The 27,419-nt window shown below is 47.7% G+C and overlaps 3 protein-coding genes across 3 annotated transcripts in view; all 3 read right to left on the bottom strand.

Annotated features, from left to right (window-relative positions):
- The window catches only part of LOC106889123 (RNA polymerase II subunit A C-terminal domain phosphatase SSU72-like), an 11,070-nt gene extending 10,757 nt beyond the window's left edge, over nucleotides 1–313 (bottom strand). Inside the window, exon 1 of the mRNA XM_014943874.1 lies at nucleotides 101–313. Coding sequence (XP_014799360.1) covers nucleotides 101–180 — 80 coding nt within the window. The 5' untranslated portion in view covers nucleotides 181–313. The remainder of the gene's footprint in view (nucleotides 1–100) is intronic.
- A 7,351-nt stretch (nucleotides 314–7,664) lies between these two features.
- On the bottom strand, nucleotides 7,665–8,393 carry LOC106889127 (chromosome unknown open reading frame, human C1orf233). Its single transcript, XM_014943879.1, has one exon. It carries the CDS (start codon nucleotides 8,339–8,341, stop codon nucleotides 7,679–7,681), a length of 663 nt encoding a protein of 220 aa, XP_014799365.1. The 5' UTR covers nucleotides 8,342–8,393; the 3' UTR covers nucleotides 7,665–7,678.
- Nucleotides 8,394–14,945: 6,552 nt separating this feature from the next.
- The window catches only part of LOC106889154 (Golgi integral membrane protein 4-like), a 32,134-nt gene continuing 19,660 nt past the window's right edge, over nucleotides 14,946–27,419 (bottom strand). The window contains exons 7-14 of the mRNA XM_014943938.1: nucleotides 25,932–26,087; nucleotides 25,381–25,647; nucleotides 24,573–24,730; nucleotides 21,045–21,253; nucleotides 18,349–18,416; nucleotides 17,906–18,070; nucleotides 16,897–16,968; nucleotides 14,946–15,486 (exon numbers count right to left, since the gene is read on the bottom strand). Coding sequence (XP_014799424.1) covers nucleotides 15,373–15,486; nucleotides 16,897–16,968; nucleotides 17,906–18,070; nucleotides 18,349–18,416; nucleotides 21,045–21,253; nucleotides 24,573–24,730; nucleotides 25,381–25,647; nucleotides 25,932–26,087 — 1,209 coding nt within the window. The 3' untranslated portion in view covers nucleotides 14,946–15,372. The remainder of the gene's footprint in view (nucleotides 15,487–16,896; nucleotides 16,969–17,905; nucleotides 18,071–18,348; nucleotides 18,417–21,044; nucleotides 21,254–24,572; nucleotides 24,731–25,380; nucleotides 25,648–25,931; nucleotides 26,088–27,419) is intronic.

Raw genomic sequence — 27,419 nt, 5'->3', positions numbered from 1 at the left:
GGGAGGCGGCCGCTGCGGCCTAGGACACAGCGACGGGGCCCGGCGGCGCGGCCCGCCGGAGGGAGGAAGGAAGGGTGTTTTTCGGGCAGGCCCTGTTTACCTGAGGATGTTGTGCGCCTCCATGCTGCGGTTCTGGTTGCTGGAGCAGACCACGGCCACGCGGAGCGGCGAGGAAGGCATGGCGGCGCAGGGAAAGGGCCCGGCTCCCTCCCCGCGGCTCCCAAACCCTCTCGGCCCCGGCCGCGGACTCGCACAAAATGGCGGCGGCGGCCCGGCGGCGGGCGGTGCCGGGACGTGTCGCCAGGGCCGCGCCGCCCCGCGGCGGCCAACCGCGGAGCGGGCGTCAGGGGGCGGAGGCCGCCGCCGCTGCCGTGAAGAGGGAGAGGGAGGGCGGCAACGGTCTGTGGCCAGGGCCCGGCCCCGCCACTGCCCCGGCGGCTCCTGCCTGAGGAGAAGGCAGTCCCCTCAGCGGGGCGGCCCTGGGCCTCTCACGGAACCGGCTCCCGGGCGGCCTCCCTCGGTGTGTCGGGCCTCTGACAGACGACCCAGCAGCCATGAGGGAATGGCGGGGGTTGGAAAGGGCCTCCAGAGATCACAGAATCACAGAATCTTCTAGGTTGGAAGGGACCTTAAAGATCATCTTGTCCAACCGTCAACCTAACTTTGACAAAAATAGACACCCCCACAACAAACAAGGAGCATCATCACTAAACCATACCTCCCAGCACTTCATCAACCCGTCTTTTGAACACCTCCAGGGATGGTGCCTCAACCATCTCCCTGGGCAGCCCATTCCAATGTCTGATAACCCCCCCTGCCAAAGCAGGGTCACCTACAGCATCCTGGTGGGTTTTGAATACCTCCAGAGAAGGAGACTCCTCAGCCTCTCTGGGCAGTTCCAGTGCTCCCTCACCCACCAAGTTAACAAAGTTCTTCCTCATGTGCTGATGGAATTTCCTGTGTTCCAGGTTCTGCCCGTTGTCCTGTCACTGGGCACCACTGAGAACAGCCTGACCCCATCTTCTTGCCACCTGCCCTTCAGATATTAGAATCATGGAATGGTTTGGATTGGAAGGGACCTTAAAGATCATCTAGTTCCAACCCTCTGCCATGGGCAGGGATGCCGTATTGCTCAGCATTGATGAGATTTCCCTCTCAGCCTTCTCCTCTCCAGGCTGAACAGCCCCAGGTCTCTCAGCCTTTCCCCATCGGAGACCCAAAAGGCCATGGATTGTTCTCAATAAACACTGCTTCCTCCGGGGCCTGCTGGGCAGCACCGGCGAACCAGCAGATGCAACCCACAAGGACTCATGGGTTTACAAAAGAAAACAGGTCGTTTAGGAAGAATTCGTGAATCTTGCTGGTTGAACTGTTGAACTAAAAATACTGCCTAACTTTTCAGCCACTTACCGAGGGAGAAAAGAGAGAAAAGCCCCTCAGAAGAGTCAGGGGTGTCCCTGGTGACTCGGAGACAAGCACGGCACCATTTATTTCCAGTTTTCCACATGGAGCGAGTGGTTGGAAACAGCGCTGCAGAAAGGCTTGGTTCCTGACCCAGCTTCTCATTTCCCCCAGGACAGCTCTATCAGCACACAGCCTCATATTCCTACATGATAAAACTCCATCCTGATGAGCTATTCAGCTTCCAGATGTTCCAACACGAGGGACAACTGTGAGGCAGAGAAAGGCGCTTGAATGAAACTACGTGAGGCCTGGTGCGAAACAGGGAGTAGCTGTGAGAAAAAGGTCTGGCTTTGCTGTTAATCACCACTAATCGCTGTGGATAAACAGGGACAGGTACACAATATTTAACTGGATAAGCCTTCACACCCCACATGTAAATGAAACATAAACATAGGGATGTGGAAAATGTCCAGTGACATGCCCGTCTTGGTCAGCGCTGTCACAACTCACCACGGCCTTGTCCTGCTACTGTAGGAGCAAGAGGCTCTTTCAGAGGCGACCACAACAGCTAAAAGATTCCAGCAGAGACATTGTAGTTCTGTAGATTTCATCTACATGTGCCAAAAGGAGAGAGAAATGGAATAATTTCCTGTGACCGCAACAGCTGATACATTCTAATGCGCCCCCAGCTCCAAGTCGCCTAACTTAGCAGCTAGACAACCCCAAATATATAGGCAATTCCCCAACATCCAGAAAGAAATTACTCCAAATTTACAAGGTAAGGCCTTGGGTCTTCCCATCTTCTTCCCTAATAGTCCCTATTTCCATACTTCACTCGCATATAATTCCCCTTTGCCTGGCAACGTAAGCCACATAGCCCATTAGTTAGTTTTCAGGAGAATGTGATTCAAGCAATCAGGTTCTTTTTTTTTTCCCTGAAAAACGGTCTTCTGGCTAGTTTTCCTTGTCAGCACTAGGTGGCAGCCAAATGTCGCAGTGACCCTCTGAGCTGGGCCATGGACCAAAGACCAGGGGAAGAAGGGTTTGGATGGAGAGCAAAACCACCCCCAAGGAAAAGTAAATCGGGTTTGACACCCCTGGATCAACCCCACCTCCATGTCTGCGCCCAGAACACGCTGTTCTGGGGACTCTGTAGCAAAGATGACGCAGACATATGCTTCCTGTTACGCTTAATCATGGAATTCTGCATTTTAGGAGTAAACCCTCGTGCTTTTACTCAAACTGTTCAAATAAGAGTGCCCACAACTGGGAGTTATTTATGTACCGCCTGACTGGTAAAATCTCAGAATCTCCCATTGATGCTACTTTGTGCCAGATTTGGCTGCAATCATGGCCAGGATCAATGCTCAGAAATGGCCTTTTCTTGTAGCTCTCTAGCTCTATTTATCTGGTTTCAGACAGCAAGAATTAATTTCTTATCCACTGCCTACTACGAACTGTGATCTGAGAGCAACTCTGTGACAAAATCAATTTGGGATTAAAACGGGTGCAAGTTAAATGGATCCATCAAGAGGCTAAGTGCTTCCTGCCAAGGGAACGTGCATCTTATATTCTTGCTGTGTTTATCCCAGGAAAAAAAAATTATTGCACTAGAGCAGAAATCTGGGACACAAAGACCTGAGATAATCACACATTGGCCCCAGTACTCACATGCCTTTGCTTGCTCTTAAATTGACCCCAGAGAGCAAAATGCCTCCACGCTCAGGTGGGAAATGAAAAAATGACAAAATTCACAGCTTCAAAGTTCAGGGACAGCAGGAATTCAGGGATTAAAGGAAGGAGAATAAAGGCCATGCACATCCCCTCTTTCCCCCTTCCTTTCCTCGGCACCTGCCTCCCTCTTACCTTGCCCTCTTTTCCTTCATCACCAATTAATTTTAAATGACAAGCCAAACATTGTGATGTGAAAATTTCTGCAGCAAAAAACATTCTTTCATGTGAAATCCAAACAAGGCCATTTTTTTCCCACATGAGATGAGACAACGTGTAAAGAAGTGAGATCTGCAACCATCTATGATGAAGATTTACCCATCAGGGTGTATCTGCTCAGGCTAAAACTGAAAAAGACCCCGTCCAGGCACCACTGCTGTAATTCCTAAACCTTTAACAGGAACATGACTACTGGTAACTGTTTTCTGCCACTTTTTCTCCTTTCATCCCACTCTTCCTGGCCTTTCTTTTGGAACATACTGATGAAACAGAGCAGCAGTTTGCAGTCTCGTAAGACTACAACTCCAGGTCTCCATGGAAGCAAAATACCAGCTTTCACTCACACCTCCCAATAAAACCAAGCAGCCTTTCCTTTTATGTACCACAAAAAAAAAAAAAAAAAATCATAATGGAATTAAGAGAGATTCTTTGCCTGAGGCACAGGCTGTTTCCTCCAGAAGATCCAAAGCTGGGGTCAGGGGGAGCTCGAGCTGCGTACATTTAAGCAGTTATTTTTCTCACATTTAGCACAGGGCAGGCTTGTTAATGAGCGTATCACTCTCCATTTTAACTCTTGCAGAAATGGATATGGCTTGGTATTTGTACTGGAAACCACCAGATAAAGGCAGGCCCATATACCACCTACGAGTCTACCATATGGATTTTTAATACCCAGGTCCTTGTACAGGAATAAGGAGAATCTCTCGTTGCCTTAGAAGCTGTTTCTACTTCTTCCCAAAGCTTTAGGTGCATGACAGCAGCTTCTTGGCAGTTTTAAGTGGGCATCCTGCCACTTCTTTATTGCTGCCTGGACAGGCCAGGATTGATGGTGACTCTACAAGGTATGCAGCATGTTTTGGGAATTGCTGCAAGTACAGGATAAAGCTTTTTTTAACTGTGGGCTTTCACAAAGGCCTGTGGGAGTCAAATTATTATTGTCTGTGTACATGTAATTTTCCCCATTAATGCCAAAAAGAAATGTCTCTACTCATGATGGAGGAAAAAAACCAAAACAGTTACCAATGAGCTGGCAGATGTTTTGCTCAATATCTCATAAAATGAAACAAGGATTTTCTTTCCCAGACACCAAGATGCATCCAATTAAAACTTAATCCACTGGAAACAAATGAGAAACTATGAGCCATTGTTTCCCACATCCCATTTATAATGCATGGAAAGGAAAAAACTGATAAAAGCAAGCCTTTAGAGAGCTGCAGAATTTCCTCCATCAGGATTTCCATTCTTGTTCTACATATTTTGCTCTTGTCTCTCCTCTGCCCAGCATGCTGTTGCAGCGCAATCCACAGAGACAGATCCTGAAGATGTGAGATGACTACAAATAACGTCTCCGTAGTGTCCACTCGGTGCTGTTTTAGCAGGAAACTGTGTCCCATCAATACCTGCAGAGGTGTCTTACTGAAGACAGACTCGTACAAAACCATGAATTAAACTTGGTGCTTGGTTTCCTCAGACTTACATCAGTGTTACCGCAATGAACAGCAAATTGATAAACAAAGATGGATTTAGGAGCCAAGGGCAGCTCATTCGAAGGTCAAATAGGGATCATTTATATTCAAACCCAAAGACACCCAAAGGCTATCACAACTAATGGGTTTGGCTCAGTGAGTTTTCATGCAAAATTTCACATCTGGCTTCCTAGATCTGAAAGACCCAAGTGATCATCTTGAGTATTGTCTCTTCTCCCCCTGCTGTTGGACACGTAGATCATGAGCTCCTTGTACCAGGAGCTGTGACCTCCTGCTCGGTAGGAGTATTTTAGGTTGGACCTGAATGATTGCTGTGGCCCAAGCCTTTTTTGTTTTTGTTTTTTTACAATTTCGGACAGTACCATGATGGAGTTCAGGCAGCAGAACAGTTTGCCCAGAGGTCGTGCAGACTCCGTCCTCAGAGTTTTTCAGGGCAAGGCTGGATACGGCCCCGACTAACCCGGTGTGATCTCCTGGCTGACCCTGCCTTGAACAGAGGCTGGACTAGATGACCTTCCAACCTGAATTACCTTGTGATCCCACAGCCGAAACCTCTAGGAAACAAAAATCAAGTATTCAGAGAATAAATCTCTTTTCACTTTCCCATTAACATCATAATTTTGCAGTTGGCAACAGCATATCATTATGTCCAGCCTTTGGGCAGATCTGCTCGCTTTGAGTCAAACAAGATCTTGGACCATTACATATCTCTGACGTTTTCATTTCATTATTCTCTTAATTTATTAAGGTCAATGCCAAGGTGGTACAAGGCTCATTATTTATACATTTAATTTTCACATCTGGCAATTTGCGACAAGATGAGGAACGGAACAGTAACACTGGTTGACAGAAGCTGACAGAGATTTACAAAATCAGCGCCACGCCAAGAGTCCTGTGCAGAACCTGCTACAGGACAGACTGACTTAAAACCTTCAAAAGACCTTCGACCCAAATTCACTGCACTAAACCACCAGATACAATTTGTCTTCATGTTCTTAAAAACTGATTGCCCTTTCTTCCAGCAGTCAATCTCCTCAGGGATCAAAAAAAAAAAAGGAAAAAATTATGGCATCGTCCTTCAATATCCATGAATGACACCATCCTTCTGTTACCGCGATGCTTGGTGTCGTCAAGCTGCTTAAATCAGGTACATGGGAAAGTTAATAAAAAGAAAAGACTGTTAAAATTAGAGTCAGCAGCACGTGAGAAAAAAAAAACAACCCAAGAATAATTATCAAATAAAAGGTATTTCTGCCTGATGAAATACAGACCTTCAGCTTCTCAGCCACTCTCAAATTATTGAAGGGATTACGATTAGTACAAATACTGTATTTTATTAAAGATTTCATCTACGTTCTCTATTTACCCGCTACTAGCAAGTTTCTACTTCACAAACTACTTTCACGAAGAAAAGAGTACAGTGATAAACATTTACACAAACAGATACACTGGTGCATTTTAGGAGCAATACCCCTTTACAGAAGAGCTGTTGCCTCTACTTTTGCTTTAGGTGCTCAGTTTAAGTGAAATAAAGTCATTTTCTATGACAGCAGTCAACTACAGACACGCAACACTGAAGAAAAACTAGCTCACTAAATAAACACCTCTCAGACTGTGACTGACTCTATTCTGTGGATATATTAAAGTTCAAGTAATGATCAGCCTAAGTTTGTTTTTTTTTTTTTTTAGAAAGAAAACAACAATCAACCGAACAAACAAACCAACAACCACCGGTTTGAGAGACAAAAACACGCGGGGAGATACAACTGTCGGCGAAGACTACAGGAACGGATACACCAATAGAAATGGGACAAGTTCTCAGCACTAAGGCACAATCGAATTAATACTAGAATATGGCTAAAACCTGACTGACTACAGCACTGGGTGAGCGGCTGACGAGGAGTGTTCCTGCGCTCGAAACACTCGGCTACGACATCGGTGAGTTCCGTGTTGAAGACGTTTCTACCTTACGTGTAGCTGCGGGCGGCGTTCCCAAAAACTGGCATTTCTGAGGGCTGGGAGGGTGCTCGTTTACACTCTACCTACTTTATAATTAAGGGTGGGTTCATACTTGCACACAACAAAATGGAATTTTCATACTAAATTCTTCCCTTTAGCCTTGCTCCTTGTGGAACGACAGTTCTACCTGGAGAAAAGCAGGTTGGGTCGGCGTTGGCCGCTGATGGTCACTCCAGCTGACCAGCAAACCCCAGTCACTTCAGGCAGCGGCCCATCCAGGTCCCGAAATTGGCCAGCAGCGTTAAGGCACGATACAAAACCCACGTAAGTCACGAGATTTAGGTGGGCTTTGGATCCAGCGCACACGGAGCTACGGGTTTTGGGGCTCCACCCGTCTGTTCTCCCCCCGACTTTAAACAACATTCCCCCTCGGGATGCTAAAAACTCAAGGAGAAAAGGGATTTAAGCTTAAAATAAGGGTGTTCTGGAGAGTCTTCTCAAGCAGGCCCTCTGTAAGATCTGTCGCTCGCTTTAAAAAAAAAAAAGGACATTTTTTTTTTCTGGCACTTGTGGACCTTTGCCATCATTTACTTTCAATCCACCGCGATCCCAGGAGTAACCGCGCACAGGGCTGAAAAGCTGCCCCTGGGAGAGAGCGGAGCTCCAAAAAAAACCAAAAACCCACCAAAAACCAAACCCCAAATCCCTCAAGTTTGGGAAAAGCAAACCCGAGCTCAACCCAACACTTCCTGGGCAACAACCGCTGGTCAGAAGAGGGGTTTGGCAGCACTTCTCTCCTCCCCGAGAGGCACCGGAGAGCGGCGGCGGCTCCGGCGGGAGATGCGGGGCTGGAGGAGGGGAGGGAGCCGCCGGCGGGGTTAGGCGCGATGCGGGGCGGCGGCGGCGACCCCCCCTCCGAGGGCCGGGCTCATGAGGTTCTCGGTGATGTAGGCCACCAGCAAGCAGATGAAGACCAACATGACGCAGATGGAGCCCCCCACGGCCGTCATGGCGACGACGATGTCCCGCATGGCGGCCGGTTCCAGGCGGAACTCCACGCACTGGGCGGGCGGTGCGGGGCGCGGCGGGGCGTAGCGGGGCTGCAGGCAGAGGCGGTACCGCACGCTGCCGTGCGCCTCCGGCAGCAGGTAATCGCGACAGGCCGCCCCCAGCTCCACGCTGTCGCAGGGGAAGCGGGTGTAGGTGCCGTCCCAGGAGCAGTTGAGGGCGAAGCCGCGGAGGCCGGCGGCGGGGCGCGGAGGCCCCCACTGCAGCAGCACGCTGCCGTTGGCCAGCACGTTGGCCACCAAAGCGCCGCCGGGCGAGCGGTGGGCGCGGCAAGCCCGAGCCGAGCACTGGAAGCCACGGGCCGGCGGACGGAAGCAGAGCCGCCCCCCCGCCGCCGCCCCCTCGCCCCCCGACACCTTGTAGGGGCACCAAGGCGGCTCCTCAACCCCTTGCCCGGCCTGGGCGAGCGGAGCCTTGAAAGCGGTCGCCACGAAGCAGAGGATGGCGAGGAAAGGAGGCAGCGGGTTGGGCATGCCGGCCGGCGCGGCATGGAGCCCGGCCCGCGGTACCGGCGGAGGGCGGCGGCGCCCGGCGCTCCGGTTATAAACCGGGGGGTTCCGCAGCCGTTCCGCCGGCCGCCAATGGAGAGGCGGCTCCGCCGTTAACTCTCGCCGGGCTGCGGAGCACCCGCCGCCACCGGTAGGACCCGCACCGGACCCCGACCCGCCGCACCGAGGGGCCGCAGAGCCCGGGGGGGCATCCTCGGGTGTCTCCCCCCCCCGGACCCCGACCCGCCGCACCGAGGGGCCGTAGAGCCCGGGGGGGGCATCCTCGGGTGGCTCCCCCCCTCCTCCCTTCCCGTAAGGACCGGCGGGGGTCGGCTCAGCATCCCCCCCACCCATCCCCGGGGCTTTGCCCGCTGCCCGGTGTGCGGCCCCGGGGGAGCTGGCGGCGGTCGGAGGGGTCCCTCCGCCACCACGGGGGGGGCACAACCAGCAGAAGTTTGGTCCAGGGCGAGTTAGAGAGCTCCCCTTCAGCTGGAGGCTGAATGGGGGTCACACGCTTGGTTTTGGGGGGTTTTCTTGTTGGTTTGTTTTTTTTTATCAATGGTTATGTCTGCAGACCTGGGCTGCTTTAACCCCTCGGGACCAGGAATTGAGAGAAACTCAGCAAGGATGCGATATGGGGTACCCCCCAGGAGGCCAGCCAGTAGCTGTGGTAAAGCAGTGTCTTCAGGGCAGAATGGCCAAAGGGAAAAGGGCATCCTCTCACTCCTGACAAATCTGTTTTCCATCCTTCTGACCCAGAGCCAGCTGTTTATTTTGCAGCAGGGACAAGGGCTGGAGGAGACACAGCCGTGCTCTGGCCTGGCATCACACCCCTGGAAGATTTACGCTAAAGTCGAGTCTTGTCTAAATATAGAGACAAAAGATCTCTAATGAAACAGTGAGAAAAAGACATACTGAACCTAAGCAACATTAGAAGATTCTTTGAGCAGTTAAACTGGTAAAAGTTGCTTTAAACTCTGTCTTTTCCAAGTTGTAGATTTCGTTCCATACAAAAAAAGAGGGTTTTTGATCAGGTTTTATGTAGAGTCCTGGTCCAGTCTTTATAGCAGAACACAAGCATTTGTCTCTAACTTGTAAAAGAGAACAATTACATGACATAGTTAAAAACCCCAGAAGATGGTGCTTAAACACATCAGTGTGTTTTTTCTTCACCGTGTTACCTATTTGGAAATACATAGTAATCTCTAGGTCTTGTAAGTTTTCTTTAAAAGTATTTATTGTCTTACAGAAGTTTGAAATATAACAAAAATAAGATTCTGAAGCCTATTTTTATTTCATAGCCTAAACAAAAACCAAACAAATAATACACCTTGGACTTCATTGAAGGTGATACCTGAATATACATAAAGTATAATTTGCAGCAACAGGGAACTTCTTCACCGTGTTACCTATTTGGAAATACATAGTAATCTCTAGGTCTTGTAAGTTTTCTTTAAAAGTATTTATTGTCTTACAGAAGTTTGAAATATAACAAAAATAAGATTCTGAAGCCTATTTTTATTTCAGAGCCTAAACAAAAACCAAACAAATAATACACCTTGGACTTCATTGAAGGTGATACCTGAATATACATAAAGTATAATTTGCAGCAACAGGGAACTTGTTTGAATAGGTTTGGATTTTTTTTTTCCAATGCATTGAACATCAATGTGACCAAACAGTCTCATGCCCAGGACACCTGCTCCTGTCTGAAAGACTTGCCTTTTTGAAGTGATGGTTTCTTTAAACGTTACTTTAAACGTACTTTAACAATACCAAGTAGCATCTCATAAGTTAATTTCCACATCTGGTTTATAAAACAAATTTAATGGGGGGAAGGGTGTCTGCTAGCCCATAGAAAGTTGCTAGAAGTCTCTTTTGATACCAGGAGGTATCAACAAAAAAAAAATAAAATAGGGTCAGCACAGAAAAGGCTGCTGAAGTTGTCGTGATGGCTGCTCTCCTTGGACAACGCTGGGTTCTCACAGAAGACGGGGAGGTGCTGCACTCCTGAAGGCACTTCTTGGTGGTGGAGGCAAACTTACCTGTGGGAGGTCCAGCTACAACACCAAACTGAAGGTCTGGCAGTCCTTCCTCAGAAGCGTGTAGATGGCCAGGAGATGGCTGGAGCCAAACCAAGCAAGTTTTGCCTCCTCAAACTTTGTGCAGGGCTCCTGACTACAATTAAGAGCAGATCACGCTCCAGAGCTGTCCTTGTTTCGGTGATCAGGGGAGAGATCAGAGGCACCAGCCTCTGACACTGCTTATGATTTGCAACACACTTTGAGTTCTCCTGTGAGAGACCCAAGAGGAGGGTCTGGCGTTTGGCACAGGGAAGGAAGATGGAGGGCACAGCAGCAAAGACACCTGATTGCACGTGCCACATTGCTTAGCTCTGGACTTCATTCCATATTTGCATTTGAAATTGTAAAAGAGGTGAAAAAAAAAAAAATCAAGCTGAGCAGAGAGATCTCCTGAAACGTCTTTCCTGGAATGACTGCCAAGGTTACCAGGAATTGGAATAGATAATCATAGTCTTCCCTGTGGGGAAGAACAGCCTATACTCCCATCAGTCGAGGTTAGACTCATATTTAGTCCTCACATTTTACAGCAGCCAGTCCCACCCAAACTACACAGAATATGAACAACAGGCATCCTTAGAAACAGCTGTTACTCTTAAGAAAGTCATATATTTAACCAGAAATAAGAGGATGTTCTTGGTTTGGGGATGTGCAGACAGTTCACACCTACAGAACACAGGGGTCTTGAGCATCTTCTCCTTCAGCTATTTCAGATGTCTTAGAGAAAACCCCTCATTAAACTCCTGTTAGACTGTCACATTTTAACCCCTAAAAAATTACCATGTAAATGAATGAGCCAAATAATCCTAAACAGGTTTCCAAGCAAGAAGTGGATTACAGAGAAGTAGGCTTCATTAAACAGGGATTCCATTTAACTAATTGATAGGCATATGCTTTCCTCATCCATGCCTTTGTTTGTAAGTGCACAGAATGTACCATTAATTCTCATCATCTGGCTGAAGACGCAGCCAAACCACTTAATACTTTGACATCATGTGAACCCTGGAAATATATCTGTTTACAGAAACCTCATCTACATCCTCTTACTGGAGTCCAAAGATAAATAAAGAGCAGCCCATCAAAAAAAAATTTGCAGCAACACTACAGGTTAACTACACCTCGTCCTGCACCGTGTCCTTTGGCCCTGCACCATGTCTCTAAGCAAGAGAGAATTATTTATGCAAGAGACAAGGAAAAACCACATGCTTTGGCTGGGTCAGGCTGCCATCGCTGGCTTCGTGTGAATACTTTGTCTCATTGTTTGCAGTTTCAGTAATCCAGCTGTTTCTTAAGCCCTTCTTTCTGTGCCCCAGTCTGCAATAAAACAGCCTGGACTTCTCATGTGTTATTGCTCTAATAATTCACCGCTCAAGCAAAACGCTATTATTTGCTTTAAGCAGCGAACCCCCAGGCAGCACATAATCACCAGTAACATCCCAGATGGCTTTATAGGGCTTCAGACAGACCCAGCACCGCAGGTTCTCAGCTTTTCTGGTTCTCCTCCACTGGGTTTACCATCTCCCGTTTCATCTCCCTTTAGAGGAAACAGCAAACCAGTATTAAAATGGGGGCAACTTGCTATCGGCCAGACAAGGAAGCAGTAGCCACCCACGGCTAACAATTTCTGGAACACTTGGCTAATTTTATTCTTGGGTCCAGGCAGGGCAGACAACCCCTAGAGCAGAGATGCTCCTCTCTCAGCAAAGGGCAGCGCGCGACATATGGTTGCTAAAGCATATTCCTAGCAGGGAGCTTTACATGTAAGGGCTGAGCTGCTACACTTCCCTCCAAGTCATAACTTTGAGGATTACTCATCCTCGACGTGCAAAAGCAGAGAATCTGCCTCCTAATTTAGATAGCTCCTGAAGCCTCTCTGAATCAGCGCAGCCTCACCCCCACCGGGCTTCTATTTCCAGCGCTTGATTCACTTCCAGCAAGGTCTGAACTTACGTCCTCTGACAGCCAGAGGCTGAGAGAAGCACAGAAGAGGAGGGAACTGACCCCCACCGGGCTTCTATTTCCAGCGCTTGATTCACTTCCAGCAAGGTCTGAACTTACGTCCTCTGACAGCCAGAGGCCGAGGGAAGCACAGAAGAGGAGGGAACAGGGCTCAGCAGACAGATAGCTGCACTACACATCTCACCAGGGCAGGTTGGACAGGCAGGTTTGAAGCTCACGTGTGGGTCATTGATCCCGTGCTGACCTGCCAGACAGGGACATCCCACCAGCCGAGAGCTGGAGCCGTTCCTGATGAGGATGCAGCTGAACTGATAACTGCAACTCCGGCTGATCTATCCTGAACGTGCTATTTATAGCAGTCAGAGGAGGCTGAGAAGCGTCGCATCACACGGCAAGGTTGGCAACACAAAGCACTAAAGCAGCATTAACCATTTCAAGTCGTTTTGGACATCTTAAACCCCATTACGGTTTTGCAGTGAGCTCCTCGGTGGGCTGCATGAGCAACCACAGGACTTGGCTAACAGACCTTTTCCTAGACTCCCTGGAACAGCCTCTGGCACCTTTGCTTATTGTGCCCGCAAAGACACCAATTAGCATGATGAATATAGAGCCCCTAGAACAGCATTTGTCTTCTCTGGAGATCTGTGCACACACAGAGATCTCTACACTTAAAGCAGGCTATTTTCAGGGAGCAATACGAAATGGAAAGATCAGAAAAATAATCATAAATTGGGGTTTTTGCTGAAGCTTTCAAGTGAAATAGCTTAATTTAAGTAGGAGCTGGACCACTCTGGGATTTCTGATCTGGGAGAAAGCGAAGAAAAGCAGAATGAATGCTACAGAGAATGCTCTGCAGATTGAATGCTCCTTCCCAGGCCTGAGAAAGCTCTTCTCATCTTAAATGCAGGAGCTGGACCACTCTGGGATTTCTGATCTGGGAGAAAGCGAAGAAAAGCAGAATGAATGCTACAGAGAATGCTCTGCAGATTGAATGCTCCTTCCCAGGCCTGAGAAAGCTCTTATCTTAAATGGTGGGCTGCAGCTGACAACAGCTCTGGAGTGACCATGGCTTGGGTGCTCTGCCTTTGACTTGCTTAATTTAGCTGAGAGCCGATTGCACTGGTAAGAGAACACAAGCAGAATAAAAACAAGGACCCAAAAAGTCCTACAACACGTTAATTTCAAGCTCCATTAGAACTAGTGGAAGAAAAAAAAAAATCAATAGTGTCTGAATGAAAATGACAAAGCTTATTGGGAAATAAATATTGTTTTTTCCCCAGTGTCTCAGTGCTTACAAAATATGCCCTAAAACTTACAAAATATGCCCTAAAACAAGGGATTAAAAAGAGTAACTAATTCAAATGGGGAACAAAGATCACAATGAAACCCATTCTCCTTTCAGCTGCCTCCATTTTCAATTCCAGGGACTCCAGCTGCCCCAATTCCTTCTTTCTACCTGAGGTCAGGCAAGATGTGTTTTGGAGAACTGAGTAAAGCATCCCACATTTCGATCTACTGAATCAACAGAACTCTAGAAATACCCGACTGGCTGCTTAAAAAACCACATCTGTCTAGAAGGAGCAAAATTGACCTTAGCTCCCAGTCAAATGCTGGGAGACTGGAAAGAAGCTGAACAGGATGCAATTGCATTAGTCAGGCTCCAAATATTCCTTTATGGCTACCATCGTGAATACTCTTTTTTTTTCTTTCTTTCTTTTCCCTCTCCTGTGCACCAGATCTCATCCTTAGCAAGCCTTTCATGCTTGTTTGGGAATCCTGAACAACCCAGGGAGGTGTCAGGAAGCCAGGGATGGAGGAGGTTGAGGCAGCTGCAGGCTGGGACCTGCTCCCACCGTTCTGCCGGAGGAGGGCAGGGCAGGGCCAGCTCTGGGGAGATGCTGCAGCTGCATCCTCAACAGCAGTAAGGTCTGAGCATCCAGAAATGAGTGTCTGCTCCCATCCCGCTACTTATATTGGAAAAGGGGGATGGCCTGGCCCTTCCCAGACTCTGTTCGTGTCCCACCGAGGGCATCCACACCACCAAAATGCTACACAAAATGAAGAGAACATCCCATCAGAGGGACTGGCGGCTGTGCCATGAAGTGCATCATTCACTGCTAGTGACCCATGGAGGTTCCTGCAGGGTCACAGCCCATTCTTTGTGTGCCACCACCTCAGAAGAGCCCATCCAAGCCCAGGCCAGCCCACACATCTCCAGGAACCCAGGGTGCAGCAGAAATGCCAAGACATGATGCAGCAGCATGAGCTGGGGAGGCTCCAAGCCCAGCAGGACAGTCACAGCTCAATGCCAAGGGATGGACAACTCTACAGGGGTCTGCTCTGAGTCACTGGGAAGGGTCTCTGCACCGGGAGGAGGATCCAGTCGTTCATATACACACACACACTGGCTGGCACATGGTCATTTCTGTTGGTGCTCATGGTTAGTTATCACCCTTACATTACTCCAGACCAAAACCAGGCCGACGTCCTCTCCACCTTACTCTGCTGGGAGCAAAAGGTGTTTTAAAGAAACACTACTGAGCAAAATATTGTATGAAGACAGATTCCTTTGTATTAGCAATCAGTCGAGTAAGTCCAGGGACCAGTTCAGGGCACCCCTCCACTGCCCAGGGGGTTAAAAAAATAAGAACAACTCTCCAGCTTGGGAGGGGATAGGGAAAACAAGAAGGTGGAGAACACAGTAAGTCAAAAAGTGCTTCTAAGAGAAGCAGCAGGATAAAAAAAAAATCATTCCCACAGTCTGAAAGCACTTCCATGCTATTGACTGGAGAGGCAGCAACAGCCCCACACATGTAGGTGTAATGCACATCTGCAAGTTCCCTGCTCCGTGCCTGCGAAGACAGTTACCTCCTCCTGCCTTTGTCTGTTCTGGGCAGTGTTTAATACAGGAGCCAGTTCACAGGAGGATTTCCCATCCCCTCATTCCTAGCTTATTCCATTTTCCTTCAGCATCTTTCAGTAGTAGTCATCCTTCTTGCCATCAGCTCGCTGCTGTGTGCCTGCATGGTCCTTCTGGTCTTGGACAAGCTCCAGGTCATCGTTGTCATCCACCTCACCTCCATGATCCTCCTGGGTGCGGAGGGAACAGCCAGGAAGGAAAAAAAAAAAAATAAAATGAGCAAGGCCTGGAAAAGGAGACTCTAAATAGGAGCGCACCGAGCTGCTTCTGAGTCCTACCACAGCAGCCCAGCTTGGGAAACTCAGGAAAACAGGGAAGAATTCATCTCTGCCAGGAACTTTAAATTGACATTGGCAAGGCACTCAGCCAAGACACAGAGGTAAGAAGCCTGTGTTACCACGATCAGCCTGTTCATTGTGAGCACATTCAATATCCTGCCATTACAATGTGGTTTTAACATCTCAGCCTGTTGCCACTGCTACATGAGTAGAAGAAGATATCCTACAGCCACCACATTCAAAACTCTAACAAATCCCACCCATGATGTGCTGCAGCCAGCACAGCCTCCACAGGCACTTTTAGGCCCAACTATCCAGTGTACAAGCCAGGTTTTACACACAGGGTAAGTGAGGATAGCTCCTGACATCAACTTTGCTCTGTCCACTCCGTTTCCCCATCCTCTTCATTCCCAGCAGGCAGCCCAAGCCCTCAATTCCTCAGGATTCATGTTGAAACTGCAGGAAAAGCAGCAGCTGCTCACAAAGGGCAAGGAAAGGATGAACAAAACTGGAAGAGGATTCTTCATTTCCACCTACATGAGCCAGAAGGCACCTGGGTGATCCTCTCTAGTGCTCATGGTCTCAATTTTCAGTGGCCTCCCATCTTTCTCCTAGAGAAATGCCAATTTGTCACTGACTACAGTAGCCCTGGGGCCCTGAGACACAGCAATAATACCTGTTTATCTAATAATACATAGATTAGCAGTAGCTTCCTGGCAACTGTGGCCCAACCAACGTACCACCTCCTAACTTGCCTCAGGAGTGGGAGGACACATTCACCATACCTTTAACTTGCTGGCTGTCACCTAATGACCCTCCTCAAAGCACAGGTAAAGTTCTAACTCAGCTCTTCCTCAGACACAGGCTAGACCCAGTAGGACCTGTGCAGCAGCAGACTACAGGGCTCCCAGTCAATGTCTCACCACAGGAATAAACCCAGGGTGATGCTTGGAGAAAGACAGTGATCTTGCCAAACTGCACTGGCACAGCTTGTAATTCACCCCAGCTGCTCTTTGGAAAACATCTCCCAGCTCAACTGCTGCAGATGGATGCAGAAAGAAAGGAGGAGGGGAGACAGAGCACACAAAGGGTGCCCTGAACACCTGAAAAAGAAAAGGGAGCAGAGGTAAGAGGGCTCCAGGTTTGTTACGGAGACCCACCTCACTGAGCAGAGACAAAACTGAAGTCAGTGCTCACATCTGGTTTCCAAAAAAAGCTGAGCCATATTCAGCTCCTGGCTACCAACACACCCAGGTAACAACCACACCAGAGAGGGAAAGAGGAAGAACCTTGGTGTCGTACAATTTCTTGCTCCTGATCTTCTTGATAGTCATCCATTGGGTCTTCCCTGGGCTTGGCAGGTCTGCCAGCATCCTGAAAAATACAGAAAGTCAGACACTGCTGACAGTGTCCCAACCTACTTCCAGTCCCTTCCAGGGAAGCGGTTGAGTTGCCATCCCTGAAGATATTTAAAAGACATGCAGATGTAGTGCTGAGGGACATGGTTTAGCAGTAACTTGGCAGTGCTGGGTTAATGCATGGACTTGATGATCTAAAGGCCTCTTCCAACCAAAATGATTCCATGATTCTATGTCGCTAATTCTTTCCACATTTTCACTAATCTTAAGGAGGTGTTGGTGCCAACATCCCTTTCTTGTTTGATTTCATTGGCCTGGATTTCCTTCTTTTTTTTTTTTTCTTTAACCACACTATTAATCATGATTTCAGAGCCTGACAGATAAAGCACTCCTTTTTAAAAACAAGCAACACTCAGCTGCTGGTCAAAACAAGCTAACACTTCCCTGATGCAGTGTCTGGCTTCAGACAGCAAGAAGCACTTTACAAAATAAATGGATTCCATGTGCAGGCAGGCAAACAAGGCAGAGGTCTCACGTGTCCTCCCTGCTGCCAAGATCCTGCTGCGTACCCATCCCAGGAACAGCACAGGCCCATGTTACTGTTTTTGGTCTCTGTTTTTGGTCTCTGAAGTGCTTGAAAAGATACAGCACCTCTGCAGTAACAGCTGTGGCGTGAGCCATCTCCCATTTGATGCCTCTCCAGCCACGTACGTGCTGCAAAAGCCAGGGCTGACTTCAACAAGCAGAGAGGACAGGGCCAGAACAAGTACTGGTACTGACCAACCCACGGATTCTCACTCAAAGAGGTTTCTCCTGCTTGCCATACCCTTCCAGGGGGATTATGCATCGAGGAACACAGTCCTTAAGCTCTCTGTCCTTTGAGTCCTTAAGCTCTCTGTCTCCCCTCATTCATAGTTGGGGATCTCTCCCTGGCCTTTCCTGGTTGCCCTCACCTTCAGTGGCTTCTCCTTTGACTCTTCTTTCACGCTGGGCTCCTTGAACTTCTCCAAGCCTCCCACCTTCTCTTCAAAGTCAGGTCTCTCCAGCTCGGCTTCCTCAAACTCATCCTCCCCTTGGTTATTGGGATCCTGGGCAGGATCTGCAGCATCATCTGGCATCTGGACAAGAAAAGCCTCTTGTGAATACCAAGATATCCCCTTGGGAGACAGAAGGTTTGCTGCCTTCCCCAGCAAGCATGAAGTGCTGACTTGTAGCACGTTAACTGTTCTAAAAGCAAACCCCCCAGTCTTCATTATCCCTCTGAGTCCCTCCAGAACCAAGGAATTTGGAGTTGTGTTATAGAAACTTCTGGGAAAGCATCAGCTTAAGTGGGACAGCCGGGTTCTTATTCAGAGGTAGGGCTGCACCCAGACAACAGCATGGCAGCGTTACCTACCATTGGTTCCTGGACAACAGGGTCCTTCTGAGAATGCAAGTTCTCCTCTCGCTCAATCACTCCTGCATCTGCCAGGAAAAGGGACAGTTATCAGCATACTATCTCACAAGTCAGTGTCACCAGTTAAGATCCCCACTGTTGGGGAGCAGCTGTACTAACTCCACGCCACGTAGGGATTTGTCTTGACCTGCCTGCAGCTCGAGGCAGACAATGCTCTTTGTGTGTTTTCAGAGGAATGGGTCTCCAATGCCTCTCGCAGCAGTTTAGGGCAGAGCAGAGCTATGCTCCTACAGCTGCCAAAACCACTTCCTTGTCCCCAAGGCTGGGGCACAAGCACACGTTGAAGCATGCCCATACCTTCCTGAAATACATGTATGATAAAGACAATATAGATTCAGAGCTCTTTGTTAAGATGCATCTTTCCCTCATGCTGTTGGTACATCTGGGCAGCTTCTGTAGCAGCATCCCAGCCACGTGGCCGGTGAGACCATCACCAGGAGCCAAACTAGACCATGGCAGGTCAGTATCTCTGTGCCACCTTCCCCTTTGACAAGAACAAGAGGCATATTCCCCATGCCAAGGATGGGGACAGTCGGGGCAGGAGGAGAGCACAAATGAGAGAAAAACCGTAGCCTTTTAAAAATACAGCCTTTGCTTTCAATTAAGTAAAAGCCTAATCCTCACCCCAAACTGGATGTGGATCTCAAGTGTCCCAGCTCTGGCACTCACTGCTCTGTTTGCCATCACCACGGGCTGAGGGTTTCTCCCCAAAACATTACAGGAACCTGTGAGACAGCAGCATCCCCAACTGACCACAGCACGGCCAGGGCAGTCAAGTCATCACTCTGGTTGTTCATTCCAATTAGGGCACAGAGGTCAGGGGCTACTGGTCCTCACTCTGCCTTATACCTGCCACGAGGCCTTTTCTTTTCAGGGTAGAATTCACTTTGATGTGAACCAATTAGTCCAATCCCACTAAAGGGACTTACTGAAAATCAGGTCAGCAGAACATGAAATAGCAGCTGAATGTAGCTGGGGGGAAGCACAGCAATAGCAAATCCCCTCTCCAAACGAGGATCTGCACAAACATTAGCCAGTACCTGACTGTTGCTGTTCTGGGAGGGAGAACTTCACCCCCCCAGAGTGAACTGAGCCAACAGCCTGGGAGGAGATCACTCATTTTGGGCGATTTCAGCCTTTTCATCCAATATTCAGTTAGAACCGCTGACCTTTCTTTCAGCCCCACAACATCCCTCCTCTGTTCCAAATACAGAACCAAAAAAAATAAATAATAAATCTACTGTCACGAAACCAGTCTGAGACCATCTTTCTCGTGTTTAAGGGGATGCAAGTTAGCATTTCAAATGAGATCCTCACAGGAGTCTCAGCTCCCAGCTTCCCTGCCATACCACGTTCAGAACTGCAGGAGAAAAAATTAGCTACATGAAAAGCCACCTACTTAGTCATTCTACCTCAGTCAAGCAAGACACAGAATTCACATGAGTCATATCTACATTTCAGTGCCTCTCTTTGACAAAAATAAGCAGTTAACTTCCAGGTCCTCCAGGTTATTCCCACACATGCAAAAGAAATCAATGGTAGAGTCTGCAGCAAATAAACGTGTCCACGAAGCGTTCCCACTGTCTATCCCGGCCCCCTGAGCACAGCAGAGCATCTCTGCACAGACTCAGACTGGACACCTCTGCTCAGAAGCCCATTTTAGCTCAGACTGGCTTACTGTAATACATTTTTAATGTCGTCTTTATTTGCTTCCAAAGGAAGTTTGTAGCTTCCCCCTTATACTCACAAACAGCTGCAGTTAAGTCAACCTTCCCTTTGTTACTGGACCTATGGAAGGGCTCCAAGCTCCCACCCACTGTAATCTTCTGAAAGATCTAGTCGTTTTACAGCTGTTTTCTGTTTCACACAACAAAAATAGTAATTTAATTGTTCCCTCATTTTGCCACTCACATGCGACTGCCATTTCAGGCCAATCGATCAATCTCACCGGGAAACAGAGGCAAAGAAAGGATCCTGCCCTCACACATCATCTAATAGATTATTCATTAGTTGGTTCCATGGTGTGATTATGAACTTTACAGCGAGTCCAACGTTTCTCCCAACCTGGGATTAGCTGAGTGAGTCAATGCACAGGGGGCTGAACAGATCCGGGTCAGGAGACCCTGGAATTCTAACACACTGTTCCAAGAGCTGGCCTCCGATTGCCCAAATCCAGTTACTTACCAGGCTTTAAAATAGCTGTAGATGCTCTGTTTGGCTGGCTGACAAGTGCAACCAGCTGCCCTTGAATTTATTTGCTTTTAGCCCCTTAAGGACAGTTGGGAAATTTTCTGTCCTGAATTAGAAAACCCACTTTTAAAAAAAAATTAAATCAATTCCTATGGGAGACCGAGATCAAAACTTGGAAAAAGCCAGTGATGTTTTCCCCATCACTCCCATAGGAAAGAAAGAAGAATTAACTTAGTTTACACAGATCTTGAGTCCACTACTTTGGAAATGCAGAAGGATGCAGGACAACAGGGAACAAAAAATGGAAAACTGTCCAGGCTCTTCATTTGACAAAAGACAATAAAAGCACAAGAATTTTTCAAGACACAAGCAGAAAGCTTTTCTCACTTCCCACCTTGATGAGCAATAAATGAGCACTGCACAGCACAGGAATAGAGAAGCCATACCCATTTCGAGTTCCTCGTCATCTGTCCTTCCCTTCTCGCCTTCCCGATGAGTTATTTGATGCTCTTCCCCTCTCTCCTGAGCAGGGGGCTGCGGGCTGCCCTGCTGCATCTCCTCCCCAGGCTTGGCATCAAAATGAAGGCTCTTGGGGTAACTGTGTCCTTGTTCTTCATCCATCTGGGCATTCACTTTGTTAACCAGGTCTTTCCAGCTACAACAAGGGTACAAAACAACACAGAATCCCCCCATCTGAGTATATCGGGAGATTTTTCATAATGCAAGTAGAGGAAAATAAACTCCTCCAACACATGCAGAAGTTTGTCCTAATTTAACTTTTTCGTAAAACTAGCAGATTGTATTAGTTGCTGTGATATCTGCTTGAAACAGAACATTTAATACACCATATAAAAGCAAAGTTATGCTCCATAAACACAATTAATTGTAGAATTGCTTTAATATTATTCATGTGATACAGTAACATAGCAATAAACTCCAGCTCTAAGTAGATACTTACTCATGCCTCACCCAAACCCACAAATCTAAGCTATTGAAAAAATATCAAAAAAAAGTTCTCTTTATTATTCCAACTTAACTTAAAATGAAGATGCTACTGAAGGAAAACTGTAGAGTTTTGGTCTATAAGGAGAAAAAAAAAAATCTTTCAAAATAAGCAGGAAAACTGCAACACAAAATTGACAGTTTCCCTTGTCTGATTATTATTTTTTTTTAAAAGCTACAAGCTGTTTATGAAGCTTTGCAACTGGGATGGACTCTTTAACCAGCATCTGTTTATAAAACTCTCCCATAGCATGTGTCTGTTCCCTGAACAAACTCAAACAGTGGAAGCAGACCTAGCTGAAAGGAAACATTCACATATTGTTTTGGTTTATTTTTTTTTAGGTGAACATGGGAAAAAGCACTTTGTTTCTTCACTCAGAGAGGGAAGCCACGTTCCAGTGTGATTTATTGCTTTTCCTACCACCACCCTCCAAATGTTTTCAATTCATCTATTGACCTGAAAAATCAATTATTCATACACAGCTCTATCTGTGGGAGTCCAGGCAACCCACAGTCAGGAATTCCTTCTTCTGTAACGGTTCCACCTCAAACACACGTCTCTTGATGTCTCCATCAATATCTACATCTGCTTCCTGCTTAACAGAAGTGCCTCAGAGGGACACCTTGATATCAAGGTATATGCCAAATGCAACACTTTTTTTCATTAATGCTTCTCTGCCTGCAGCAATCACACATGGATGCCCAACCAGAGGCTCAGCAGCAGAGCACTTAGCACAACGCTATTCCACAGCATGGAAATGAGTTGGAGGTCAGAGAAGAAATGGAATCTCTTCATATTAGCTTGAGTGAATCCCTGAAAAGCCCAGAAGACAGAGCCGTCTCACAAGGATGGGTTTTCTTCCTAAATATCCTTACTCAAGGACACCTTCAGAAACAAATAAGGGATTAAATTCCAGTAATAGGGACTCTCAGAAGTGTCTGAGCCAAAAAACTTTGAACTTGGGTAAGCTACCACCAGTTTCAGGCAGCATTGCTGCTTGGTCTAACCTGTCCCACTACATGAGCCAGCTGAGAGGTAAAAGTCTACTTAAGACATTTTTTAACTGCTGAGAAAGGACAAGTGGCCTTCACTTAAGCAGGTTTTTAAGCCAGCATACTACCAACGCACAGAACTTTCAGTAAGAAAAAAAAAATATCCTAACCCGGCCTCCAGCTCAGGTTTCCCCATTATAAAACCATCAAAATGCAAATCGGCCATCAAGAGCTCATCTGGAATCTGCTGGTCTCAGCCACCCAATGCAACGGTTCTTGGCATCGAATGCGTGGTCTCTTTTGTGCTCTGCTGCAGTTGGATATTGTTCTTGGCATTGACAGCACCTGGAGAAGGTTGGTTTGTGCGCTCCTTATCACAAATCTCACGCAGTGCAAATAACAGCCTCCAGCTGCTCAGTCATTACTTGATGATAGATCCAGGAAAAGAAAAAAAAAAAAAGAACACCAAACATACCACGATCCCTGTCCTTGCAGAAATCGTGCCCCAAACAAATCCAATATTTGCATTTTCTGTTCCACAGAGTGGAGACAGTGTCCTCTCTAGGCTCCACGTAGGTGAGGAAAGGCCACTCTGCCATCACAACTTCAACCTTCAGCTACACCCACACAAGTCCCTTCCTCTAATGAGGCAGAATATCCTCCGTGCTGACACTGTCTGTCCGTGCAGATGGAATCTATCAGAGCAATAGGAGGAGGACGTTGCCCTTTAAGGAAATACACAAAGCACAATCTCTGCCCTGGGAAGATGACAGGTTAAGGGAACAAAACAAAAATGGCAGAAAAGAATGGGCAGGACCAGGCTGAATTTAGAATGAAATCCAGAAGTCTCCTCTAGAGATAAAAGAGAAATTAAATCTTGTTTGCTCCAGTAGACAGAGCAGATATGACCTGGACATCCACAGGGGATAAATAAGTTAAATGAGGAAGCACTATTTTCAGAGTCGGTTTTTGGATTACAGCCAGACTTTGATGAATTGCAGCCTCCAAAAGACATTTTCTTCCTTTTGCAAAACAGACTGGTCTTCTGTGAGTGCTGCTGAGCCAGTGAACAGTCCCTCCTGGCACGAGTCTCACGAGGAGCGGCTGAGGGAACTGGGATTGTTCAACCTGGAGAAAGGAGGCTGAGGGGAGACCTCCTCACTCTCTACAGCTACCCAAAAGGAGGGTGGAGAGAGGAAAAGTCTCTTCTCCCAAGGAATAAGTGATAGGACAAGAGAAAACCTAACAGGGCTGGCTGCCTGCTGCTTCTAGATTACCATATAACCTTGGAGATGAGCAGCTCTCAGATCTTCAAGGTCTGGTTGTTCCTGCAGAGCTTGGCAGATTACTGATTAATTAGTGGGAAAAATGAGCAAGTTGCATCTCTAGCATACAACTTAATGTCTCTTATTTATAGAGACTGAAGGAATTTTTAGCCACCCTTGCTGCTGCAGGTGGGTTGCTTCCATCATGCAGAAATTCTTCAGTCTGCTAAACAAAACAGGATATTTAACCCACCATCACTGAAAGGGGGGAGATTTCTTTAAGTCAGTTCAGACTCCCATCCCACCCTCTCCTCCAGGCTAGTAGGAAATCCACACTGACCTGGTCTCATTCAACAGTAACTCCTCTTTCTCTTTCCTCTCCACAAACACTTTTCCAAACAGCTCAAACACCAAGGCAGCCTGCAGAGTATGTACCAATAACATAAGAGCCTTTTTTTTTTTTGGCCAGCAGTCTGCGAGTTCAATCCCACAGCATTTCCTGCAACAAGACTCGTCTTCTGCTTCGCTGAGATCGAGACCTGGCAGCATCACTCAGTTACAAGAATTAGACAACAGTGGAACCAATAACCAACACTTTTCAACCGTCTTTCAAGCAGAAACCACGATAGACCCAAGAAGAGAGAGCAGGGAGGAGCCTGTATGGTACCTTCCAGCCTGAACGTGGAGAGTAGGAGGGAGCTGTGTCTCACCAACCTTTGCATTTGCACTGGTTTGTTCCCCGGGGAGTGGGGGCTCTCTGGCAGCTGAGGTTTGTCTGCTGCAGAGGGTTGTTTTGGATCAGATGGGGACAACCCAGGAGCCTGGCTTTCCTCGTGGCTCTTCACCTGGATGCGCATCACCATCTTTACATCCTGCAGAGAAGACACATAGGTACGCTCAGGATATACACAAGCTCCAAATCTTACCAGATACCTGCACATCTCCCATGCATTTGGGCAGGCTTAAGGGCTAGAAAAATCCTTTATCAAAGAACAACAGATTCACAATTGCTCCAGAATAAAGCTACACTCCCAGCCAGCAGCCTGCCATACAAGAGGTCTTTCTCCTTTCACACAGCCAAGAGGACATAATGTGGATCCTGTGCGACCCAAGCTTGTCTTAGGTAGGTGAATCTCCAAGAAAAGAGGAACAAGAAAACTACATCTAAAAATACCCCAGACATGCTGCCATTATAATAGTTACTGTAATTATAGTCCAACCACACTGCAATTATAGTCTCTTTTTAAAGATTTGCTATCCATCAGCTCACTCTCAATCCCCTCAGGAGGCAAAGGAGCTGCTTTTCTGATTTACTCCTTGCAGATCTGGCAGGACCCAGAAGAAGAACCCCAGTCACTAAACCACAAACTCTTAAGGATGCTCAGGAGTCTGGAAGCCGAGGCCAGGAGAGCTCCCACATGAGGGAAGGGGAACACACACGTGTGTGTCATTACACACGTCAGAGTTTTGAGCTTCAAAAGCGAGGGCTACACCAACCAAGCAGCAAGTGCACAGGACTCACTGGGTTCCCGTTGGGCAGACTGTTCATGGTCCGGGTGAATCGGATGACGTGCCCATCCCCACGTCTCGCTGGCCAGGCTGGCACTGCATTGCCATCCTGCAGTGGGGCTGGATGGGTGAAGAGCACATTACCCTGTGGTCTCAGGCCATCGTTGCCATACGAGTCCTGGCCCTGCAGCAGAGGGCCATCCCCCTGCTTCTGAACCCCAGAGACTTGTGAGGCCAGTGGGTTCCCACCAGGGCGATTCTCCTGATTGATTGGAAAAGCCTGCAAGGAAGAAAGGACAAGAGCAAACTCTAAAGGAACAAGCTTCGCTCCCTCCAGTTCAAAGCGAGGGCCATCCCCCTGCTTCTGAACCCCAGAGACTTGTGAGGCCAGTGGGTTCCCACCAGGGCGATTCTCCTGATTGATTGGAAAAGCCTGCAAGGAAGAAAGGGCAAGAGCAAACTCTAAAGGAACAAGCTTCACTCCCTCCACTTCAAAGCCCGTGCTGAAAACCCACAGAAGCCCTGCAGAACTCTCCTCCCTGGGATTTTCTGGGAGCACCACACCTTCTGCCTCCCAAGCTGCAACTGGCTGTTGGCTGGGACCACGGGCTGCTCCTTCAGTGCTTGGAACTGCTGCTGCCCCTTCCCAGCTCCTCCTCCTTTGAAGCTTGGCATCTTCTGTAGGGCTTCCTTGAGCTGCCTGAACTCTTCCATCTGGGCCTGAGGGGATGAGAAGGGCACAGAGAAACCCCACACAATAACAGGGTTAAACAGGTTTAAAGGTTCCTTTAAAAAAAGGGTTAAAGGTTTAAAAACAGGGTTAAAGGTTCCTTGCTGGGAACAGCCATGCTTCTACAGCCAATTTTCAATACAGATCCGCTAGTAAGGAATATATATATATTTTACATGTATGAAAGCTGGAGATAATCCACAACCATTAATGACAAGCTCAACATAGTCTTCAGCTTTCCCTCCAGATTTCATGGATACTCTCTAATACCCCTTTTTGCCAATCTTGTGTCTGGAAGTGCTGACCCACGACACTGATTCTTTACCCAAGGCATGAGTCATTGACAGAACTCCTGCCTTCGCACAAAAATTGTATCCTGGGTTTGTTGGTTGTGGCTCCCTCTCCTCCTGTGCCTCACACACACGTACCTTCAGGTCAGCTTTTTTTTTTCCCCTTCCTGTAGAGGCATTTCTCCATGGATGTGCTCATCTCAGCGGGGCCGACAATAATTGGCATAATCCCACTTGACAATTCAATTTAGTTTGCAAGACAAATGAAAATTGATTCTCTTGGACCGTTAAGCAAATGCAACACCTTTCGCCCTACTGCAGCTTATTTCTTCCATCTTCAGCCCTGAAAAGTAGGGCTTGGAAAAGCTACTCAGGAAAAGCTCCCCACTCCTACCTCAGTTATTTATAGGAAAGCAAGGGGGGAAAGCTTTCCATATGCTTGCCAGGGTACCTGGAAACAGACCAAATTAGGGACTGGGCAGAGTAGGAAAGCTTCCAAGCAGCAAGGAAAGTTTAGCAGGAAATTAATTCCTGAGCAGGCTCTGTTGATTTCAGTTCTTCCCCCTGAAATTCAACCTTAAAATTCACATTAAAAAAAAAGACAAACAAAACAAATCCCAGTGAAACCACTCAAAGCTAACACAAAAGGAATGAGGAAGGGAAAAGGAAGCCAAGAACAGTTCACGGGCTATAGCCCTAGCTAGTAGGGGGCTGCTTCCAGTCGGAACAAGCCAGATGGAAGCAGAGCTCATCAACAGCCTGTTAAGGTGGTTGGTCCAGAAGCTTTAGACCAGCCTTAATGCCCAGACCCCTCCGTGCTGCCCACACCTCGTCACAGCGAGCGCTGCCTGATCCCTCCAGGCCTCATTTTACCTGGCAGACAGCTGATCCGAGAGCTGCTGCAGGCTGGCTTTGTGAAACATGTCAGAATCCTTGGAAAAGGAGCGTATCTAGAATGCAAATTACTCCTCTAAACTTTCACCTGCCAGAAATCAGCGACAGGGTACTCGGTGCGAGGAAGAACGGCAGCGC

The sequence above is a fragment of the Calidris pugnax genome, unplaced genomic scaffold (genome assembly GCF_001431845.1).
Source record: "Calidris pugnax isolate Ruff unplaced genomic scaffold, ASM143184v1 scaffold129, whole genome shotgun sequence".
Classification (NCBI taxonomy): domain Eukaryota; kingdom Metazoa; phylum Chordata; class Aves; order Charadriiformes; family Scolopacidae; genus Calidris; species Calidris pugnax.
Note: the sequence above shows the minus strand (reverse complement) of the source record. Positions and strands in the feature narration are given on the sequence as shown.